The sequence below is a fragment of the Rana temporaria genome, chromosome 8, assembly GCF_905171775.1.
Source record: "Rana temporaria chromosome 8, aRanTem1.1, whole genome shotgun sequence".
In the NCBI taxonomy this organism is placed as follows: domain Eukaryota; kingdom Metazoa; phylum Chordata; class Amphibia; order Anura; family Ranidae; genus Rana; species Rana temporaria.
The window spans coordinates 81,268,397-81,292,534 of record NC_053496.1 but is presented as its reverse complement, the minus strand read 5'-3'; the positions used below and the strand labels follow the sequence as shown (position 1 = coordinate 81,292,534).

The following is a 24,138-nucleotide window of genomic DNA, read 5'->3' as shown; positions in this document are numbered from 1 at the left end:
TTGTTACGCGTTTTCTTGTTATCGCCCTACTGCTTGTCTTGTGCACTGTCCACATGACCGTATACAGTTTGTGTTTCTAAATACCATAATAAATTATCAGGCGACTATTGCGGAACTGTGGCACGAAGACGGAACGTTTGTATACCGTCGTGTTTCCGTAGGGAACGGTTTCTTTGGTGCACCTGGTAGAGCAAGAGTGGTGCGCATGCGTGAAGTGACTTTTTTTAGCAGGGAAGATGGTGGCGACCAGGAGAGGCACGAGGGTAGAGCCTCAGGAGGAGATGGAGGGCGGCGGAGAGGAGCAGGTAGAGTACGGGAGATGTGATATGGACGGGAGGGTGATCGGGGCTCCCTGACACACCCCTACTCCGCTGTAGTGTCTGGATAATGTGACTTGTTCTAATAAAATGTGCAGCCAGCAATACATTTCTATGGGCCGGTGAAGGAGTGTGATGATCCTGGATCTGATCACAATCTCCACTTAGGAGCAACCCCCACCCAGGTGGAGGCTCTGCGAATGGCACCTTCACATCTTCTCCAAAATAGATGTAAAGCCAAGACTTTGTGGAACTTTGGAGTAGGGAAGGGTTAGAGCTGCTGTCAGTTTGGACATCTGTGTCTGATTAGGGAGATTTCACTTCCTGTCTTGTTTCCGCAACAGGAAGAGAGAAGATATCTTGCCACTCTTAGCCCTCGTTCACAGAGTGAATTGACAAGTCGCAGCCTATTTCCGGTAATGGCACCGTTCGTTTCCAATCCGTGTGACACCGACTTTGCAGCGAAGCGCCGATTTCCAAAAGTAGTTCCTGCACTACTTTTTGTGTATTCGGTTGCGACTTTAACCACTTCCATACCGGGCATTTATACACCTTCCCGCCCAGACCAATTTTTAGCTTTCAGTGCTGTTGCACTTTGAATGACAATTGCGCGGTCATACTACACTGTACCCAAATGAAATTTTTATCATTTTGTACCCACAAATAGAGCTTTCTTTTGGTGGTATTTGATCACCTCTGGGATATTTATTTTCTGCAAAAAAAATGACCAAAAATTTAGAAAAAAAACGTTTTTTTTTTTTTTTGTTTCTGTTATAAAACATTGTAAATAAGTATGTTTTCTCCTTCACTGATGGGCACTGATGTGGTGGCATTGATGGGCACTAATATGCGGCACTGATGGTCAGCACGGATGGGCACTGATAGGTGGCACGGATGGGCATAGATGGGCACTATCGTATGTGTTGTACTAATGGATGCTAAACAATGCCTGCCAATCAGTGATGCCCATTGTGGGCACTGATTGGAATCCATTGCGGCACTGATTGGCATCCATTTTTTGTGTCCTTCTCATCCCTGGTGGTCTTTTTTTTTTTAATCCCCAGTGGACATCCTTTTGGGGGGCTGTGCTGATAATCGATCAGCACAAACCCCCCCCCCCCCTGCCACAGGAGCAGTCGATCGGCTCTCCTCTACTCGCGTCTGTCAGACGCGAGTAAGGAAAAGCCGATTACCGGCTTTTCCTGTTTTACATCGTGATCAGCCGTGATTGGACACGGCTGATCACGTGGTAAAGAGTCTCCGTGAGAGACTCTTTACCTTGATCGGTGTTGCGGGGTGTCAGACTGACACCCTGCAACAACGATCGCTGCAATGCACGCCCCTGGGGGCGCGCAGTGGCTCAGAATCCTGAGGACGTCATATGACGTCCAGTCAGGATTCTACAACCACTTTGCCGACGTCAATTTGTCATTGGCGGGCGGCAAGTGGTTAATAAACTTCTGTGCATGAAGGTGAAGCCGCACATATGTCTTTCAAGTCGCACCCAAAGTTGCAATGAAAATTGGCTTTGATAGTGTGCGATTTCAAAAACGTGCTGCAGCTCTTGCCACCCCTCTGAAACGTGGATTGCTTTTCAGGGGTCATTTTGACAGTCGGTGTGAAGGCGATATGTTGCGTCCTCACCTCTTGGCTGAGCCATCGCTGCTGCATTGGACATGGTTGCAGGGCTTTTGCTGCCTTGCTTAAATGTGTTTAATTTGGTACCACTTGCTGAATGCAACATGCCATTTAATTTTTGCTGTGAAGCATCTAAATCATGTCATATGTACAGCTGGGTGGTTGCATGCCTTTCTTTAGGGGGGCAGTAAAAAAGTGATTTCACTGTCTGCTTCTACTGCCCCTGGTCCTCTGTGTGATTGATCCCTTAGACAGCTGTCTGTGTGTGTGTGTGTGTGTGTGTGTGTGTGTGTGTGTGTGTGTGTGTATAATATATATATATATATATATATATATATATATATATATATATATATATATATATATATATATATATATATATATATATATATATATATATATATATATATATATTTATTTTTTTTTAGGCGAGGCTTCGGCCTAGTTTGCAGAGCGACGGTCCTATGGGGGGGAAAAAAAAGCGATTTGGTCAAAATCTGAATCGATTTGCCCTCGCAACTCGATTCAAATAGTGTTTTTTTATTTATTTTTTTCCCAGCCCTACTGGATACTAATGTTTTATAGGTAAGGTTGATCCAGGGAATATCAGATTTGCCTCTTGGGGGATCGGGATGGATTTTATTTCCCCACTGGAGCACATTGGATCATGCTTTGTTTGTGTTTTTGCCTTTATCTGGATCATCTATGGGTATGGGATCCATTATGGGTATGGGATCTATTAGACTAACTAAATAGAGCAGCAATATGCCCACCAAACGAATAATACTGTATTTAGTTTTAATTTTTACGTTATGAATATAGAAATCATTTGTTTACATTTTTTTCCAAGAAGTCTTTTCCTGTAAAGATATATTTTGTTTTTCAGACTGCAGTGGAATCTGTTACAATGTCTTCTCCAAAGCGGACACAAAGAACAGTTAGGAGTGACTCTTTGGCACAGGACAGTGGTAGGAATAGTCAAGATCAGAGTGATGAATCTACAGTAACAGGCAGCCCGCCCAAGAATGATTCTAGAAGGGTTCCGTCTCAGGTGATCACTCGGGGTAGGCATAGGAGTGGTCAATCGGATGCAGATGTCTCAGAGGCAGAATCTACTACATCCAATTCTTCCACAAGAGTTACACGTAGTAGACAAAGTCTTGGAAGCATAACAGACTCCGCTAGGAAACTGAGGAACCACAGATCTGCTATTATTACTGAGCCTATCTTGGAGTCTAAAGAAGATGAGGAGCTATCGGAAGCTGAATCAAACTGCTCCTCTGTTTCTACAAGGGCTAGCAGGAGGATGCAAGCAAATGCTTCACACTCAACTAGAGCAAGAAGTAGGAAGTCTGCTTTTCTTTCTGAACCAGTCTCTGATCATTCTGAGGCTGAATCAAACTGCTCTTCTGTTTCATTGTTGCAAAATACTGCCATCAGGTCTACAAGAACATCTGAAGCAATCCGTCTACTCTCTATTAATAGTGAACTTCAGAAAGAAGAACTATCCGAAGCAGAGTCTTGCAGTTCTCAAACGCAGGCCAGACGTTCTAGTAGGAGAATTCAGAGTAAACCACAGGCTGGTGATTCTAAGAGTGTCTGTGAAACTAGCAGTCAAGAACAAGATTCGCCAAAAAAACAAAGGTATAGTTTACGTGGAGTAAAAGTTGTAGAGACTTTGTCCTCTGTGCAAGAGCAAAACATCTTGTCCACTCCTCAAAGGAGTTTGAGAAATCGCATTGTAAATGAATGCGATGATATCGTATTACTTTCGGACACTGACTCTCGGAGTAAGGGGTTCTCAAGCAAGGATGCATGTGTGGACCAACCAAAAGCTGAAGAATCTTTGAAAGATAGAAAGTCTAACATGTCTATAGAAGAAAGTTCAGTTTTGAATCAAAAATTACCTGAAACCTCTCAGTCAACAATAACTTATGAAGTGATTGACCTTACAGAAGAGATTGATGAGCCACAACTCCAAGATCAAGACAAAGCTGGGGATGATGGTGACAGTGAGGCAGCTGATATTGCAAACAAAGATTTTTCAGATCTAAACACGGAGACCCAAAGTGGACCATCCAATGTCACTAAGGGTGTGGAAATATCTTTGATGCTTGATAGTGATGAAAGTGAAGAATCAGAACACAGCGAGGAAGAATCTGATGTAGAAATGCAGACTGAAGAGATCCAGGAGGAACTGGAAGAGGACCATGAAGACCTTGTGAAGACAAAAAAGCCTAAAAATACTTTAACTGAGCAATCACAAGATGCTGTAGATGATGGACTTTTTATTATTGATACGGCTCCGGGGCTGGATTCAAGTAAAAAATATTATGTAGATGGAAAAGGATCTGAGCGAGAACAAAGTGAAAATGAGTCTGAGGAAGAACTGCCTGAGCCTGATGAGGAGGAGGAAGATTTTATGGATGAAGAGGTGGATGACGGTGTTGATGAAGAAGAGGAGTTATTAAACCGACCGAAAAGTGGCTTGTAAGTTTTTTTGTTTTTTTTTAAACGGTGCATGCTACCCACTATACAATTGTCATACATAGTTCATAGATGACAATACAAATAATATCTTGAAGTGAGCCTGTCATGAAAGTACAGGGTCTGCCATTCCTGATCTCCCTAACTTGTTACCTTGATGTGTCTGGCATTGAGACCATTGTCATGAGACAGAGAACTAGAATTTATTGAAAGAATGTTCAGCGCCGACAGCCTTCAGGATTCCTCAACAATGAGGTTTCCTTTATGCTTGTAATGTAAGTTTTAGTGGCAGGTATTCTAAAAACTTCCAGGTATGTAGTATACAAGTGATCCTATTGTAAAAATTCACTTTAAAGTTAAAGCGGAGTTCCAGGCTTTTTTTATGTTAAAAGTCAGCAGCTACAAAAAAGCATAGCTGCTGGCTTTTAATAAACATACTTACCTTCTCCACTGTCCAGCGCCGCGCCGCATGGAGCTCCGCTCCTCTTACCCCCTCTCCGCCGGCGCCTCCATCCTAACTGTGGGCACCAGGTCATGACAGCTTTTGGCTTCACGACCAGGCACGCGCTGAGCGAGCGGCGCTGCGCTACCTGATTGGACAGGCGATTGCCTGGGACCTGTCGCGTGTCCCAGGCGATCGCCTACAGGGACGGGCCGCCAAAAGGCGATATGACATATCACCTTAGTGGTACCTGGGCGAAAGGAGGAAGCGGGACAGGAAGTCCCACTCCTCCTGAAGCCCCCACTCCCCGCCCCAAAAAAATTACATGCCAAATGTGGCATGTAAGGGGGTGAGGAGTGGATTAAGCAGAGGTTCTCTTTTGAGTGGAACTCTGCTTTAAGCTGGCCTTACATGGACTATAGACAGCAATGATCAATGTATTCTGATGGTGGGGAAGTCTCCTCACTGTCAGAATACATTGACACAGTGGGGAGGATTACTCCATCCACCTCTAATAAGTGGATGGGGTAATCTGGTCATGGTGTATTTTTTTTTTTTTTTATATATACCCGCTGGTTGAACAAAACAGACCCACCCATGGTCAGCTTTACTTGTTAAAGACCACTGATCTCCTTGTTGGCAGCAGAAGCATCAAGGTGTGTGTGTTTGTTGCTGTCGGATCTTTTTGGCTGGATTCACACTTGTGTGGTGCAAATTTCAGCTCTTATCGCTGCAGAGAGATAAGAGAACTGTTCAGCAGATCATCTCTGTTTTAGCTGTGAATTTGGAGAGAGGGGAGGGGGGAAGTGTATTAAGGTGAATGAGAGAAATGAACACATCTGCGAATAAGATGCGTGCCCATAGAAGCTAATTGGCCTGAATTCGCACCTGAGCGGCACCGCAATGCCTAGAAAACGCACACGTTTTTTCGGCAATGCGCAGTGCGAATGCATTGCGCATATGTGAACCAGCCTCATTGAAATGTATTTTATAATGTTATGCAAATTGGATGCGGTTTAAACCGCAACCAATTCGCATAGGTGTGCACCCAGCCTTAGACTCATTACCATGCCTTGCTGTGAAAAATAATTTCTTGTAAATGTTAGATATGTTATTTTCATTACCATTGACCACAGATGGCATTTTGTTTTTTTTAATTAACATATTCTGTTTGTTTTTTCCCAGGGATTTGTCAACAAGTATTCAGACAGGACTGAATATTAAGAAGCTGGGTGGCTTATATATCAACTTTGATGCAGAAAAGCCAAATCCTGGTCCAAGCTTGCAAGAAAAAATGAAAAAAGAAAATAAAAAGAAAGATGAGGTAAGATGATATGTGCACATACAGAGCACTTAAATTTAAAATATATTTTACATTATTTTTTTTTTTGAGTATCTGTCGCCCTATAGTTAAAGTGGAGCTCCAAGCTCTGCTTGTTTGCACCCTCCACTGTCTTGTTTGGAACTTCGTGGGGGGGGGGGTTGGCAGTAGGTACCTGGTTTTGACAGGTACTCGCTCCCATTTCCAGGTCACAGAGCGCTTGGAATTGCAGTCGCTGTAAATCTGAGGGGTAGTACTGAAATGAGGGGAAGCTCTGCTAATTTTATCATCCAATCATGTGAAGGCTAAAATGCTGTGTTTTTTTTTTTTTGTTTTTTTTTTCTTGTCCCCCCTCGGATCTACAGAGACTGCACTTGTAAAGTAGATTTGCCTTTAGTAAATAACCCCCAGTATGTCTCTTCTGCATTTGTTTCTTACCTGGCTGTATGCATAGCATTTCAGCATATGCCAAAATGAATGACATCACAGCGTGGCCAATCATAGCGACTGAAAATTAATGAGGCAGAGTATAGTTATGCTTTAAGTCAATGTTTCTCAACTTGAGTCCTCAAGTACCCCTAACAGGTCATGTTTTCAGGATTTCCCTCAGATGAAATGTCTGCGGTACTAAGTCAGTAAAACTGTACAAATCACTTGTGCAAAATAATAGAAAGTCTGAAAACATGACCTGTTGGGGGTATGACACGGTTGAGTGAAGTAGGTGGAGCTGCTGATGTTGCAGTTTTTCATATAAATGTAATTGTAACCTTTTGAGGAACATTTACTGTATATTAGAGCTGCACGATTTTTGTTTTGCTAAGATAGATCACGATTCTCTGACAATTCTTGCGGTGTAATATCATCTTTCACATTACAACAACAACAAAAATGGGTTAACTTTACTGTTTTAGTTTTTTTTTTTTTTTTGTTTGTTATTCATTGAAGTCTATTTTTCCCCCAAGAAATTGCATTTGAAAGACCGCTGGGCAAATACAGTTTGACATAAAATATTGCAGCAATTGCCATTTTATTCCCTAGGATCTCTGCTAAAATGTATATGTTTGGGGGTTCCAAGTAATTTTCTAGCAAAATATATTGTGTCAGAAAAAGATTTTGAATTTAAGTGGTTAAACTTCTTGAATTTACACACAGACTTTGCTCTAAGAAGGAAGTTGGTTACAATGTTTCATGTTGTTACAAACTTGGCAGACTACCCAGATTTTTTCTTTACACACACACACAAGTTTATCCCTTTTGATCTAAGCAGGAAGCATTAGTTGCAATGTTTCCTGTTTAAAACTTGGGGGATATTTTCTTTTGATAGCGGAGTGTCTCCACTTGTCTGTCCACTTGTTATATGAAAGAATCGTCAGGGGGGTTGAATCGAGATAACGATTTTTTTTTTAACGATTAATTGGGCAGCTCTAATGTATATACAGGAATTCCTAAATTCCCTCGGTGGCTGTCTCGGCTTAATGCAAATGAGCTCGCATGGTGTGGAGTTCCTACGGGCGCGCTCCACTGATACCGCCGGTGGCAATTGCCGCTCACTGTATCACTCGGCCCCGGCGTGCCGCATCATTGGATGTGATTGACAGCAGCACCAGCCTATGGCTGCGCTGCTTCCAATCCATCCAGTGTAGCCAGTCAACGGCCAGGCTGAGCGGCGAAGAGGATGTCTGGTGGGGGAAGCGATGCATTAAGGTGAAAAAACATTTACCTTTACAACCCCTTTAAAAGAGAAGTGTATGTATATCTATCTATCTATCTATCTATCTATCTATCTATCCTATCTATCTATCACTCATATCTAGGTGAATGCTGCATCTGTTCCCCCGCCACCTCCAAAACTGAGAACTGAGCGGTCAAACACTGCTGATTGCACAGTGCTCCGTGAACAGAGAGCTGGTGTCTCATTGGAGCACTGGTCTGTGGAGGGGGCAGGTGTGACTAATGTCAACCTATGTCTATTCGGTATTATAATCAAAGCTCGAAGTAGACCTTTTACTCATAGGTCACAGATAAGTTGTGGTTTGAAGGGATCTGTAACAGTTTTGGGTCTTTTTGTTATATTTTTGCAATATAGATTTTTCAGCTGATATTTATTATTATACAGGATTTATATAGCGCCAACAGTTTACGCAGCGCTTTACAATATAAAAGGGAGACAATACAGTTGCAATGAAATACAAGAGGAAATACAAGAGGATTAAGATATATATATATATATATATATATATATATATATATATTGGGGGTGTTGAATATAATCGATGCATCGCGATTCGGGGCCCCCCGATTCTGCATCGATGCATGTGACCCCAATAATCGATGTCGGGTGACGTCATCCCGACTTGCCACGCCCCTCCCGGGAGATCGCTCCGAGCAGGTCTTTTAAAATGTTTTATTTGTAATAAATGCGGTTTGTAATCCATTGTTTGGCAATCGCTGTGTGTGCTTTTTTAAATTTATGTAGATTCATACCTCGTAGCTCCGTGTGTAGTAACTGTACATGCGATCATGTGACTCCATGGTCCGGCCCGCCTCTCTCTTCCTCTGTCCTCTCACATCCCTTGTCTCAAAGTCTCTTCTGATGTCAGCCCCGCCCGCCTCTCTTGTGATCTGTTACTATAGACGATGGGCGGGGCTGAGAACGGACATCAGGGGAGATGAGAGGCAGGTCTGAGCATGGAGTCACATGAGGGGAAAGTAATATACACACGGAGACATGAGGTATGATGATTCTGCATATGTTGTAAAAAGCACATTACAGCCCTGGCTATAACAGCATTTAGTATCACAGGTATTTTATCAGCAGTCTGATTCCTAGGCTCCTAGGCTCTGCCTGTGCTGACATTTCTCTGACTCTCTGCACATTCCACTGTGTTAACTCCTAGTGTGCTGGAATGTGCAAAGAGTCAGAGAAATTTCAGCAGACAGTGCAGTGAAACTCACAGGGCTCTGTCAGTTGTGAAATCTAATCCCTGAGTCCTGCCCCCCCTCCCAGCAGCCATGTGTGTATTCCTGTGCACTTTTTAAAGGGGACTTTCACCCTATTTACACCCTTTAAAAATGCACAGATGACAATGAACCCTCAATAAAAAATATCAGCAAGGACTTGGAAATGTGTCAATTGTAATAGAAAATAAATAACACGGTAGTCCTCGCTGTACTGATATTTTCATTGAGGGTTCATTGTCATCTGTGCATTTTTAAAGGGCGTATTGATGACAATGTCGGCACATAAAAACACACTGAAAATGCACAGGCAAAATCATGTATTTTCCTCATTGTTCCCTCCAATCATCCTCTGTGCGCAGAACAGCATGTAAGTACAGAGGAGGAGGGGGTGCTGTTATCCGGGGACACAGGGAGGGTACGGGCATGTAGTGGAATCTGATGTGTCACCTGTGATAAGTCATTGTCACTGCAGGGACTGGGCTGTATGGAGGAGAAATATAGACCATCTCCTGTAGCATGTCTGCAGTCTCTGATCATCTCCTGTAGCATGTCTGCAGTCTCTGACCATCTCCTGTATCATGTCTGCAGTCTCTGACCATCTCCTGTATCATGTCTGCAGTCTCTGACCATCTCCTGTACTATGTCTGCAGTCTCTGATCATCTCCTGTAGCATGTCTGCAGTCTCTGATCATCTCCTGTACTATGTCTGCAGTCTCTGATCATCTACTGTACTATGTCTGCAGTCTCTGATCATCTCCTGTACCATGTCTGCAGTCTCTGATCATCTCCTGTAGCATGTCTGCAGTCTCTGATCATCTCCTGTACTATGTCTGCAGTCTCTGATCATCTCCTGTACTATGTCTGCAGTCTCTGATCATCTCCTGTACCATGTCTGCAGTCTCTGATCATCTCCTGTAGCATGTCTGCAGTCTCTGATCATCTCCTGTACTATATCTGCAGTCTCTGATCATCTTCTGTACTATATCTGCAGTCTCTGATCATCTCCTGTACTATGTCTGCAGTCTCTGATCATCTCCTGTACTATGTCTACAGTCTCTGATCATCTCCCTGTACTATGTCTGCAGTCTCTGATCATCTACTGTACTATGTCTGCAGTCTCTGATCATCTACTGTACTATGTCTGCAGTCTCTGATCATCTCCTGTAGCATGTCTGCAGTCTCTGATCATCTCCTGTACTATGTCTGCAGTCTCTGATCATCTACTGTACTATGTCTGCAGTCTCTGATCATCTCCTGTACTATATCTGCAGTCTCTGATCATCTCCTGTACTATATCTGCAGTCTCTGATCATCTCCCTGTACTATGTCTGCAGTCTCTGATCATCTCCTGTACTATGTCCGCAGTCTCTGATCATCTCCTTTAGTATTTTGGGGGGAGAGCCATGCGCACTTGCGCTGCAATCGTGATGCATCGCCGAATCGAATCGTGGACTTGATAATCGTAATCGCATCGAATCGTGAGACCGGTGAAGATGCGCAGCCCTAATATATAGCGGAAGCTGTTTCCAAGCACAAACTTTTGTTCTATAGCTATCTGAAGGAGGGAGATGAGGCGCTGCTTTATTTAATTTTTTTTTTCCTCAAATGAAGGGGTTAAATTGACCCAGGAAAATGTGAAAAGTAGCTAAAAGTGCCACAAAGTCATTATACATTGCCATTCACTAAAACAAATAATCTGCATTTCTTCCATCTATGTACTTGGTTCAGGAAGGCTGCTGTATATCACAGTTGCAAAGAATTATAAACTGTTTAATGTAGCAATTTATCTATTTTTAGATGCACAAGGATCCCTTTTGTGCTCTTTTACTTTAAACCAACTTTTTTCTCAATTTCAGCTCTTAAAGAAAAGTGTAATAACTCCTGACTTTGAGCAGAAAGAATCTGTCCCACCTTATAGCGAGTCTTTGAAAAAGTTGAAAAAACTGAGAAAAGTAAGTTATTGTATACAGTTAAGCTTTACTACCCTATCTGTGTTTTTACAGCATCCTAATGGAAACTACTATGGTCTTAAATGAATGCACATTTTATTTATAGGTGGAACGTGATAAAACAACTGGACAGGGCTGGTTTGACATGAAGGCTCCAGAAATGACAGAAGAATTGAAGAATGATCTAAAGGCTTTGAAAATGAGATCAGCCATGGACCCCAAACGCTTCTACAAAAAGGATGACCGAGAGGGCTTCCCCAAATATTTCCAGGTATTGATGCAAGACATAATACACAGGACAGTCTCTTTGTGCATTTAAGAGGAAAACAATGTAGATGGTGCTTGGTGATATGAGCCAGCTTGTGAAGGCATGTGGGTTGGTATGTTGTTGTTTAGGCTGTGTAGAGAGTAATAATTTTGGTTTCTGTTCTAGGTTGCAACTGTGGTGGACAATCCCTTAGACTATTTCCATTCTCGAATGCCTAAGAGCCAACGAAAGAGAACAATTGTGGAGGAGCTTCTTGTGGATTCTGAGTTCAGAAGGTAATTCTCCAAAAATTGTTGTTGGTAAATGTAGATGAGTATCGAAGTTAATGAAAAATCACTCGCTGTGCTTCATTCGGTAATAAGACCACTCACAAATGCAAGAGAAGGTGTCATCCACTCACCAGAAATGGCTTTTTTTATTTAGTCACAACTAAGCAATGTTTTAGGATTGCACGGAGCACCTTGTTTGATGAAGGGGGCACTGTTTGGCTCTAAATGCTGAGTTTTTGTGGTGTCTAAATAAAAATGTCTTGCTGAGCAATTTGAGTGCAAATGACCATGTTGAACATCAAAGTTGGACACAAGGACCACAAACATTGCCTCAGTGATTGCCCCGTTTCTTAAGACTCCCTATGGCTTGGTATACATCTGTGGCTTTATTCTTCAAGAAACCATTTCTGCATTGGCACAAAGTGGTGTTAAGGCCCAGGATTTCCTTCTTGTCCAAAGTAGTTTTCTCTCAACCACTTCCTTGGCTCAGGAAGACGAAAGTGGTTTGTAAATGTAAAATGTTTTTCTACCTGCATTAAGGTAAAAAAATCTTTTACATGCAGCCCCACTAAACACTCGCCTGATCTGGGTCCAGCGCCATGCCTGTCTGCAGCAGCTCCTCTCCTGGCTCTCACAGGATTGACTGAGGGCAGCGGGAGGCATTGGCTCCTGCTGCTGTAAGTCAAAACATGTGAGCAGAGAACGTGGGATGGGGCCAGGCCAGGCTGTGTGTCTAAATAGAAGCAAACAGCTTAGCTCGGAAGTGAACCCGCATTAGTGACCACCATAGGAAGCGGCTTTCTATGGGGGCACTCAGTGGTGGGGGGGGGGAGATGAGGGTGCTGGTGGAGAGCCAGAGAGAAGGAGGATTAGGGCTGCTTTGTGCTAAACCATTACAAAGAAATGGGTAAGTGTTATTTAAATTAATAAAATGAAGCTTTAATGTCGCTTAACTCCCCTTTTTGTAATCCAGAAAGTGCCTCACTATGGGGTCCAATCTTCTTATCCCACCATTTTTAGGTGTCTAAAGCCTCGTACACACGATCGGATTTTCTGCAGACAAAGCCTCTGACTTTTGTCCGAAGAGCGTTGGCCAGGAATTTGTCTTGCATACAAACGGCATGCAATTGTCGGCCAACAAATGCGAAACTCTGTGTATTTTCAGCTCTTTAGCGCCACCCTTTGGGCACCTTCTGCTAATGTGTTTGGTGAGCATTGATTCCTAGCATTGCGTGTTTGGTCTTTGGACTTTTGTCCGATGGACTTGTGTACACATGCTTGGAAACTCCGACAACAGACCATTGTCCGGAAAATTTTGAAGCCTGCAATCCAACATTTGTCCCCTGAAAATCTGACAATTGTCCGATGTAGCATACAAGCGGTCGAATTTTCCGCCGGCAGGCTGTCATCGCACAATTCCTGTCGGAAAATCGTGTGTACACGAGGCTTTAAGCAGATTTTTGACGAACGTATGGTCTCAAGAATCTGGTTACACCCTTTTCTTTCGGGGGAACCCTTTTAATAGATCTGTGGGTGTTTTTGAGTCTTCAAGCTTGGGCATCTGTTTCTCAGGTTTGCAAGGCTGCCACCTGGATTTGCTTTAGGGTCTACCAGGTGCATGGTGTGGCCTCATCTGATGCCAGCTTCAAACATAAACTCCTACAGGCAACTATTTGAGCTGCAGGCAGTTCCCAGTTTTCTTGGCCCTGTTAGCATTTGTTTGCTATGTTTCCCACCTCCCAGCTGGACTGCTTTTGGACATCCTGAGAGGTAACGGCTTCCTGTGTCCCCTAGTGGACTCCAAGGAAAGCATTTTTTTTAGGCCCCTTACACATGGATGGACCGTTCAGGTCCACCTGTCAGTTTTGACGGCGGACCTGAACGGCCGCTCCATGCAGTCCTATGGAGAGTCGGGTGTCAGCGGAGACATGTCCGCTGACATCCGATTTGATTCGCCAAAATCAGACATATGGCGATACGTCATATCCATACATGGCGGATCGGGTGAGATCTGATGAAAATGGACATGCTGTCCGTTTTCATCAGATCGCTCCATAGGAGTCCACGGTGCTGCACAAGCCCCTCCCCACTCAGTGAGCAGAGAGGAGCTTGTCATCCGCCAGCTTAGTGGAGATCTGCGGACTGAGTTGGCGGGAGCAGGCAGACTCCGTAGTGACAGAGTCCGCCTCGTGTGTAACTGACCTTACAAGGAATGAAACTTGTTTGGTGTTTTTTGTTATTGTTTGGTGTTTTTTGTTATTGTTTGGTGTTTTTTGTTATTGTTTGGTGTTTTTTGTTATTGTTTGGTGTTTTTTGTTATTGTTTGGTGTTTTTTGTTATTGTTTGGTGTTTTTTGTTATTGTTTGGTGTTTTTTGTTATTGTTTGGTGTTTTTTGTTATTGTTTGGTGTTTTTTTTTTTTTGTTTTTTTGTTATGTCAGTGGAAGCATGTTTCAGGTAGGAGTACTAGAGTGATGAATTATAAACCAACATTTTTCTGATCTTTTAGTGGTTAAGCTCCCTTGCAAATGTTTGTGTATTAACCTCATTGTACAAGTCCTTATGATTGTGGTTCTACTAAAGCTGTTTGTTTTTTTTGTTTTGTTTTTTTACACTGGAGGTGTCTTCTGTGGCATGACACCTTCAGTTACCTTTTTCGTGGCTGCCCAAAATCGCTATATAAATCTTACTCTGCTCTGTGCAGGGGGTCCTTTTTTATAAATATTCTTCTTAAAAGATGCCAGTCGACACTTAGTGCAGCTTGATCCGTATATAAAATAGTATTGGCACAATGCAAATAACCTGATATCTGCATAAGCGATCACTTGCCTAGCTGGAGTTATAATTTAAAGTGGTAATAAACCACACCAAAAGAACAAATTGGGCCCCCGGGCAGTTTAAGTCATAATGTGCGGGTATGCACTGCATACTAGCACATAACAGACTTGGCTGAAAACAAAGCCTTCCAGAGCCACGCTGTCATGGGTCTAGGCACTACTATCTACACCCAGTCTTCCTTCCAGGTTTGCGGGCTTCAGCCATATGAATGACGCAATAACGTCATGGCCGCAGCACAGGCTTCTGAATGGACAGCAAAGTCCATTCAGAGCCCAGTGCGCATGCACCGGTGACTTCACCAGCTGCTGATAAAGTACATATCTCCTACCTAAATGGTGCATTTTGAGGAGATATTTACCGTACCTATAGATAAGCCTATAATAAGGCTTACCTATAGGTAAAAATCAACATCGTAATTTTACTTCCACTTTAAGGAAATTAAAGCCTTTAGCTTGAAGATGAAACTGCCACCTTCAGGCTGCATTGTTTGTTTGCTGTTCTATAGTTTTACTATTGTATTTATCCAATTTTATAGTATTACAATTTTAATTAAAATACAGAAGGAAAAACATGTTTCTAAGGCTAAAATAAAAACATGGTTTTATTTAAACAGGGTATGAAACAAAGTCTTTAAATGTATTTAAAAAATATATATTTATAAAAAATAAAATTATTTAGGTGTGTAAACTAGACAGAGTAATGGTTGAGTTAACCTACACATGCTGATTTTGCTAATTACGGCCTGGGCATCTAGCCATCGATGACCTCCTTGGATGAAAAAATTCAATTGAAGTGTGAACTCTGGCAACTGACTTGTATCTATTTTCCACTAACAGACAAAACTAAAGCGCCAGGTTTTTGTCATAATTGCTTTGTAACTCTTACACTATACTCCTACTGTTCTTTTCAACATGAAATGTTGTCTATTCTAGATACAATAAAAAGAAGTACCAGGAGATCATGGCAGAAAAGGCTGCCCGTGCCGAAGGCAAGAAGAACCGTAAAAAGAAGAAATTCCGGACATAATATCAAATATTGTTCCATTTTTGTATGTGGTCTTAAATACCAGTAAAAAGAAAGTTATGATTCACCAAATTGCTGAGAGAGACCCCAAACCTAAGTTTCATTAGGTTTTTTACATAAGTGCCTGTGAAAGACCTATTTTTATAAGGTTGCTGAGGCAATCCACAGCAAACGTATGGGTAAAATCAGAAATCTTGGATTAAAATGATGTGCAATAAAAGCCCTGTGATGGGGTTGTAACTAAAACAGGCTAGCTTCTTTTGAATATATGCATAAATGCAATCTAACAAACAGCATGGATCATTAGAAGTACGTTTTTCAGAGACTGCCGATTGAAAGCAAATTGTCATCAAACACTTTCAGTACAAAAAAAAAAAAAATCCCAGAACAGTTGGCTGACAAATATAGATATTATGGTATTGTAGTCCAACTCGCATACTGCAAATAAATTTTCTTTTGGAGACCTGCATCAATGTCATTTTTCTTTTGTGTTGGCCTCCCTATATATAAAGTGTAAGTTCACCAAAAAACATTCTATGCCATTTCATATATTCTGAATAGATAATTCCCATGCTTCTTCTTATTTTTTTTTTTATTTTTTTTTCCCACTGCTGCACCTCCTGCTATTACTCCGTTTCCTTCTTTTTTTTTTTTTTTTTTTTATATAACTTCTGGTAACGTCCTCAACCCCCCCCTGGGCCTCCAACATCTGTGCCCAACGCTCCCTATGCCCTCTGGCAACAGCTGCAATCCACAGAACTTGGTTTCCATTCTTCTTCCAAAGACCAGCCTTCATAATTCCTCCCCCACGTGCCCTTTCCTCTGGCTTTTCAGTCAAAACCAATGGCTTAACTATCAACCTGTCCCTACATGCCAAGGTTCTATGTGTAATTCTGGACTCTGAACTATGCTTTCGGCCCCACATCCAATCACTGTCCAAAGCTTTCCTCCTAAACATCTCCAAGACACGCTCCTTCCTCACCAATAATCCCCCAAAACTTTTAGATCATTCCTTGGTTATCTCTCACCTTGATTACTGCAACTCCCTCTTTATTGGCTTACCCTTACAGAGGCTAATCCCCCTCTTCAGTCCAACATGAATGCTGCTGCCAGACTCCTCCACCTTGCCAACCGTTTAGCTCTGCTTGTCTGCCAACTCCACCTCTTCTCCCCCCCCCCCCCCTGGTGTCACATTTGGCACCTTGTAGGGGGGAGTGGGTACCTGGTTTTAACAGGTACCAGCTCCCACTACCTACTGAGTTTGCTGTGGTGAACTCAGACGGAAGTTTGGGTCTTTGGGCAGTTGAGTGTTTAAAGTCCGGCTACAGCTTTTGTAACTGCTGACTTGAAATTTTTCCAGAACTGATAGAAGGTTTTCTTTAATGTCTTTTTTATATTCCGATTAAAATACCATAAAAACAATTGATTACCTAAAATAATTTAGAAACGCCTAAATTGTGTATCATCAATGCCAATTTTAAAGTTTCACATATGTATTTAATAAATAATAGTTTTTATATCTCGGTTCATATTATGGTTATCCAGCTTTTAACTGCTTCAGCCCTGGAAGATTTTACCCCCTTCCTGACCAGAGCACTTTCTACAATTTGGCACTGCGTCGCTTTAACGGACAATTGCGTGGTCGTGCAACGTTGTACCTGAACAGAATTTCTCCGTTTAGGCCGATATGTATTCCTCTACATATTTTTGGTAAAACAAATCGCAATAAGCGTATATTGATTGGTTTGTGCAAAAGTTATAGCATCTACAAAATAGGGGATAGAATTATGGCATTTTTATTATAATAATAATTATTTTTTTTGCTAGTAATGGCGGCAATGCAATTTTTATCGTGACTGCGACATTATAGCAAACACATCGGACACTTTTGACACGTTTCTGAGACCATTGGCTTTATACAGCGAGCAGTGCTACAAAATGCACTTTTTACTGTAAAAACTTCACTGGCAGGGAATGGATTCACACTAGGGGGCGATCAAGGGTTTAACTGTGTTCCCTCTGCATGTTCTAACTGAAGGGGGGATGGGATAGGACTTACTAGGGGAACTGACCGATCAATGTTCATACATTGTATGAACAGACGATCAGTAATTTCTCCCCTAAGAGAACAGGGATTTGTGCGTTTACACACACAGATCCCGGTTCTCGCTGTGTCATGAGTGATCGTGGGTGCCCGACGGTCATTACGTGTGCCCCTAGCGCCCACAGGGCGAAGCGACATAACGTAATTTCGCCCAGCTGAGTAATACTGCCGCAGTAAAACTACGGCGGTTGTTTGGCAAAATATAGTAAAAAATGGCATGGATGCAGACATAAATGATATAATCTAGATCCCATGTTGGAATATATAGCAGTGAATAAATCTGCAGGCATCCACAACCAAAAGAAAGATGTAGAACTTCTCTTTAATGGAAAAACCTGTTGAACTTCCACCAACTATTAATGTCGCAATCATCCTATAAAACGGTTCTCTATTATATCTACTTCACCTGGAGAGTATTTGCAGCACTTGTAAAAGATGAGTCCTTAGATGACAATGGTCTTAGTAATAGCAGTTCCTGGTTGGATGTGTATAATCTATCCAGGGCCACGTGGCAGACACTCCTATTCATAAATGAGAACTTGGACACTGGGGGGTGATTTACTAAAATTGAAGCATGCAAAATCCAGTACAGTTCTGCATAGAAACCAATTGGCTTCCAGGTTTTATTGTCAAAGCATTGAACAAGCTGAAGTAAGAAGCTGATTGGTTACTATGCCCCAGATTCTGAGTGCTCCAGTTTTAGTAAATCTCCCTCACTTTGATCAATTTACAAATCAGAATACAGATGGCCAAATCTCAACTACATTCTAATAAAACTGTAACCAGACCTTCTTTGAAAGGAAGTGTCTTCACCCTCTTCCATGAATTGCTGTAATTACCCATGTTACACAATGTATATATTTATAAATGTAAAACCACATATCTTCTGTGGATGTAGGCTGCCTCAAATCCTTTTGTGTCTTATTACTGTTCCTAAATGATTTAGGATTGTTTTTAAAATATGTGTATAGTAAAGACATGTTTTCTTATATATTATATGCAGCAACCCCCTAAGTGTTTCTATCAATAGGGTCTATGACAGTTGTATAAAGAGGATGATCATTATTTTTTTTGTATATTGATATACTTACACAGTGAGGGTTATTTACTAAAGCTGGAGAATGATGGTGATCCTCTTGTGGTCCCCCCCCCCCTCCCTGGTTAGTGGTATACCGATTGGATCTATCCAAGAAAAAATATCCCTCTATGCAGATGGCACCCTGCTATATCTAAGGAACACTTTGATCTCCCTGGGGGCAGCCCTATCCCTTATAAACACCTTTGGCAGATACTCTGGCATCTGCATTAACTGGGGCAAATCTGTCGTCTTTGCATTGCGACCGAAGGGGGCCTAGATACCTGCAGACACCCCTTTCCAAGAGGTCTTGCAGTTTTTATACCTGGGAATAGAGATACAAAGAGACTTACCGCAGTTTATCCCCCTTAACCTAACCCCGGTGCTGTCCCTCTTAACTCACAAGTGCGCTGCCTGGAAAACGTTGCCCCTAACTCTGGTAGATAGTCAACCTCATTAAAATGTCAGTGCTGCCTAAATTTCTTTATATCTTTGGACAGACACCGATACATAACCCCAATTAATTCTTTAATAAACTGGAAAGCCTGCTTACCTCCTTCATCTGGAATAGTAGTGCCCCCAGAATAGCTAGGTCCACCCTGCAATTGCCCATATCGCTGGGGGGTCTTGCCCTACCATGTTTTCTTAAATATTACTGGGCGGCGGTCCTGGGTACACTGAAATGGTGGTTAGCGGAGGAACCAGCCAACCCCACCTCAACATTGGAGGCAGCGTTGTTGGGGTCGTATTTGGAATTGCGGAACTTAATGCACCGAGGGCTGACGTCGAATCCCAAAATCACCTCCTCGATGAGAACTACTCTAAGGGTATGGGAGATAGTTAGGACCAAGGTTCATGAAACCCAATGGCTGGTCCCCTCACACTCCGTTGTGGGGAAATCCACGGTTGCCTTATTTCTGTACTATTCCAGATCCGGCATTATGGGCTTGGTATGAGGTCAAGACTCTGGCTGATATAATGTCCCCTGATGGCCTAGTCACGTTTGACGTCCTGAAGCGGCAGAAAGGGCTACCTAGCTGTATGTTTTTCTGATATCTGCAACTCCGCCATGCCTATCGATCCCAGTTTCCTGTATCTCCTGTGCTGGAGACTACTGGGGTCGAGCGGCTGCTGAGTACGATGGAGTAGACTAAATCTCTCTCCGCCCTCTATTCAGTACTGGCGGGGTTGAACACATCCAAGGTCTCGCAATTGTTTTCGGTGTGGCAGGCGGACATGCCTGCTCTGGCTGATGATGACTGGGAGGAGGGCATCCAGCAGTACCTCCCCTTGGTGGTGTCTGCCAGAGACAGGTTTGTTTAGCTAAAGTTTCGGCACAGAGTGTATTTCTCCCCACAGCGCCTAGCTAGAATATATCCAAACAGCAGCCCAGCTTGCACGAAGTGTGATTCAGAGGAGGGTTCCTTTTTCCATGTTGTCTGGTCCTGCCAGCATCTACAGACTTTCTGGAGGGGAGTAGTCAATGTTATTAACTCGGTTGGCAAACTGACAGTGTCTTGTGACCCGATACCAATGTTGCTGGGGATAGTGGACACATTGGCAGCTCCCCAGTCTAAGAAACTTTTTGAGTTCTATGCGGCCTTATATGCCAGGAAGGCGATTCTGCTGCAGTGGAAGGCGAGGTTCCTGCCAACTATACAGCAATGGACAGCCCTCATAAACAAGTCCATAACTGTCCCAAAAAAATTGCTAAAATATGGGACTCCTGGGTTTGGATGGAGCAGCTGTCCCTGGAATAGGCAATGGGGTCTGTGGCAGCAATTACAAAAAATTTTAGCCAGATACACTGTACTGTTTATATATGGAATCTGTGTTTTACCCCCCCCCCCCCCACTGGACCCCCGAACACGTTCTATACCAGTACACTTTGGACTATCAAACCCTTCTCATGGAAAGTGACTTCCCACAGGCCCACTACCCACTATCCGTTGTTCTTGTTCCTTTCCAACTCCGTGTGCCCCTCCGAATGCGGTTAGTAACAATTTCTGGTAAAGGATAAAATAGTGTGGAATGTAGAATGCTGTACTTATCCTTTGTTTCACCCCTTTCTCCCTTCCTGGTTGAAGGGAGTATCAATGGCTATGTACCACCTACTCTGATGCGTTTACACTGTAATTGTATCCACTGCGTACTTGTTTGTACATTTGTTTTGTTCTGTTTTTCTTGTTTTTTTTAAATAAAAAACCTTTCTGTTAAAAAAAAAAAAAAAAAGCTGGAGAGTGCAAAATTTTGGGTAGTTCTGCACAGAAACCAATCAGCTTCCAGGTTTTAGGGCCGGTTCACACTGGTTTGGCATGCACTCCGACTCTGAGAGCACAAGTCGCATGACATGTCAAAATCAATGGTTTCCTATGAGAGCCATCTTAACTGGTCTGTCTTGTGTCTATCTGACTTTAAGAAAGCTTCCTGCACTACTTTTGTCTGACTTAGGCACGATTTTAGCCCATTGATTTGAATGTAAGTCGCATCCAAGTGGGATCATCATTTTAACTGATCCGACTTGTGGCATGTGACTTGTGCTCTGAGGATCTTGGAGGGGAGCCCCAAGCCAAAATGCAAAGAAAAAATGGTGTGGGGTCTCCCCCCCAAGACCCTTTGGTCTGGTATGGATTTTGAGGGGAAACTTCCCCGTCTCTACACCTCTCCACTCAAGGAAGGTTTTGCATTTATTGAGAAAATGTCCTTGTTAAGCGGGTGACCTCCTGTGTTCAGTGTGCAGCAGGGCAACTACTCGGCACTTGGAAGCTAGTGAAGATCACTGTGGTAGCGGTGCCTGATACAATGGTTTCCAGCTTCCAGTGGATACAACAGGTATGACACTTACATACTTACATTGGTTCCAGTTGGACCAATGTAACTATGTAAAAATCGCCATACCTAAACTTCAGATTTAGAATGTGAGCTCTTGTAGTTCAGAGATCAGTGTGAAATGATAAGTGTTCTCTGTACAGCGCTCCAGTGCAATTTCAAAAGGAATCCCAGATATGGAAATGTTATACTGTACATAGTTACATTGGTCCAGCTTTGACCACTGTAACTATGTATATACCATACCTTGCTGATGCCCTGGAAGCTGGAAATCACTGAACACACAATGCATCAGAGTTTGTTGTGTATGGGTCTGCATAGGTGCAGATCGGTCTGGGCATGTGAGCATCAAAGATGGTCTGACGAATCACATTTGGCTTTCTTTCTAGCCACATTTTCTGTCCCTATTTTCTGTGCTTGTCGTTATTTTGCCAAATGCAGCCTGGCGTTTATTCCACATTCCTGTATTTACAAGACAATCTGGCTTTGACCTAGATGACCAAAAATATTTGGATCAAACTGCTGCCCGTTTGTGGCTGATCATTATAGTTTTACCTTCATGTAGAGATGGCTTTATTGTGCTGTCGTGTAAATTGAGTGCACCTGAATATTCCACTTTTTCAACATTCCTTATTTTATCTGGCATCTGCAAGGTAAATTTTGTATTTTTTTCTGAATAATGTAACTTAAGACAACTTTTTTTTATTAACTTGTAAACATAGCACACCTGTTTGCCCCTGACCCAGCATTCCATAATTCATTTTTAAAATGGATGGCCACATTTAGTATATTTTCCGTGGATCTTTGTCTGAAGGGAGTTGGCCAGACTTTTGAAACCGAAAAAGTTTGTCTGATTTTTTGGAAAACGCAAATTTTGACATTTGTTGGCAAAAAGTCCGACCATGTGTACGGGGCTTAAGAGAAAGTATATCTTAATATGTATTAGCCGTCGGTAGCTATGTATTTACGAAAGTACAAAATTACGAATCCATTAAACGAAAATTATTATCTAACAAAATTACGAATTTCAAGTCAACGAAAATAAATTAGACAGAATTACGAAACATTCAGTATAAACTAAAATAAAACTGTTACGAAAATACGAAAGGGTCCGAATAGGAAAACTTGAGTCTTACAAAATTACGAATCTTTACGAATCTACGGAACGAGACGAAACGAAAAAAAAAAAATACGAAATTTTTTGTTGTGCACATGTCTAACGGTAACAATACACCGAGAAGGGGGCAAGCGGACATCTTGTTACACCCATTGGAGTTTTGAATTTTACACTTTATTTTTTACAGTAAACTGAGTTTATATAGTGAAATACAGTATTTAGAACTCCGTCTGACTGTTGAGATGTTAAATTTTAAGAGCAGCGGCAAGCCTGCTGATCTCAAATGTTTGATAACTGGACACAACTTCACTGCTTTTAAAATTCAACATCTAAACATTCACAGAGTTCTAAATACTGTACTTTATTACGTATGGCCAAGTTAAAAAAGAAAATGCAGACGTGTTTTGGCGCAAGCCTTGTTCACAGCACATTCTAAAGTGAAACACACAACATACATACTGTATATGCAAACGTGGAAATGGTAAGGTTCACTCCCTCCAATTAGGTGATATCATCAATTAGAGTAAATGAGCAACATAATTGCATGTGTATACTCCCTAGGAGGTGTGATACATAATGTCTTCTAAAAGCAAACAGAAATATATGTATATGGTAAGAAATTGGATCCATAGAACAATATAATAAATATCTTAAATTTAAAAACAGGAAATATAGAAAGATATGTTCAGGACAATGTACCCATACTTGTAAAAGTCTATCGGAGGAACAGATCAATATCATATCTGTGGTTTATACCATGTGGAGTCCTAGTATGATGATAAAGATCCACCATACCATACAGCTACTACAGTGATCCCCACTGGTTTCTGGGTCCTGGGCTGAGCAGCTGCCCTGCCGCTAAGTCAGTGTTTCTCAATTCCAGTCCTCAGGCCCCCCCAACAGGTCAGGTTTTCAGGATTTCCATTATTTTGCACAGGTGATTTGATCAGTTTCACTGCCTTAGTAATCACCACAGCCTTTTCATCTGAGGGAAATCCTGAAAACATGACCTGTTGGGGGGGCCTGAGGACTGGAATTGAGAAACACTGCGCTAAGTGAACACAGCTTAAGACGGCCATACATGGATCCAAATTTGGCTGGTCCAGCAGAGACTAGATGAATTTCAATCCATGTATGGGCTGGGACTCCTGGGAGATTGTATAGAAGTTTGTCTTCTGGTTGACTTTCACTCTGTTGAAAGATCTTCCCTGCTTGATCAGTGTGTTCTGATGGCAGGGAATTCTCCCTGCTATCAGAATCCAATATTCCCTTATCCACATAGAGTGCGTGGTTGGGGGAATCAAGTCAGTTTTTCCTGCTCAACCCACTTGTTGATAAAAAAAAAGGCTCTTCTATGGGCTGCCTCAGGGATGTTCCATTTCTACACCTAGTCCATTCAAGGAGAAAATGTCCTTGCCAAGCGGGTGACCTTCTGTGTTCAACATGCAGCAGGGCAGCTACTCGCCACTTGGAAGCTAGTGAAGATCACTGTAGTAGTGGT

General features: G+C 42.3%; 1 protein-coding gene across 1 annotated transcript; it reads left to right on the top strand.

The window, feature by feature from the left end:
- The first annotated feature begins 158 nt into the window (after positions 1-158).
- On the top strand, positions 159-15,981 carry DNTTIP2 (deoxynucleotidyltransferase terminal interacting protein 2). Its single transcript, XM_040362080.1, has 7 exons — positions 159-305; positions 2,842-4,445; positions 6,070-6,208; positions 11,023-11,118; positions 11,222-11,386; positions 11,549-11,658; positions 15,422-15,981. Exons 1-7 carry the CDS (start codon positions 237-239, stop codon positions 15,513-15,515), a joined length of 2,277 nt encoding a protein of 758 aa, XP_040218014.1. The 5' UTR covers positions 159-236; the 3' UTR covers positions 15,516-15,981.
- Positions 15,982-24,138: the final 8,157 nt, after the last annotated feature.

What these genes read in the sequence shown, in the direction of transcription:
- DNTTIP2 (XM_040362080.1), top strand. Translation starts at nt 237, where the DNA reads ATGGTGGCGACCAGGAGAGGCACGAGGGTAGAGCCTCAGGAGGAGATG. An exon ending in AGGGCGGCGGAGAGGAGCAG is followed by an intron (nt 306 to 2,841) that starts GTAGAGTACGGG and finishes TTTGTTTTTCAG; the next exon opens with ACTGCAGTGGAATCTGTTAC. An exon ending in AGTTGAAAAAACTGAGAAAA is followed by an intron (nt 11,119 to 11,221) that starts GTAAGTTATTGT and finishes TTTTATTTATAG; the next exon opens with GTGGAACGTGATAAAACAAC.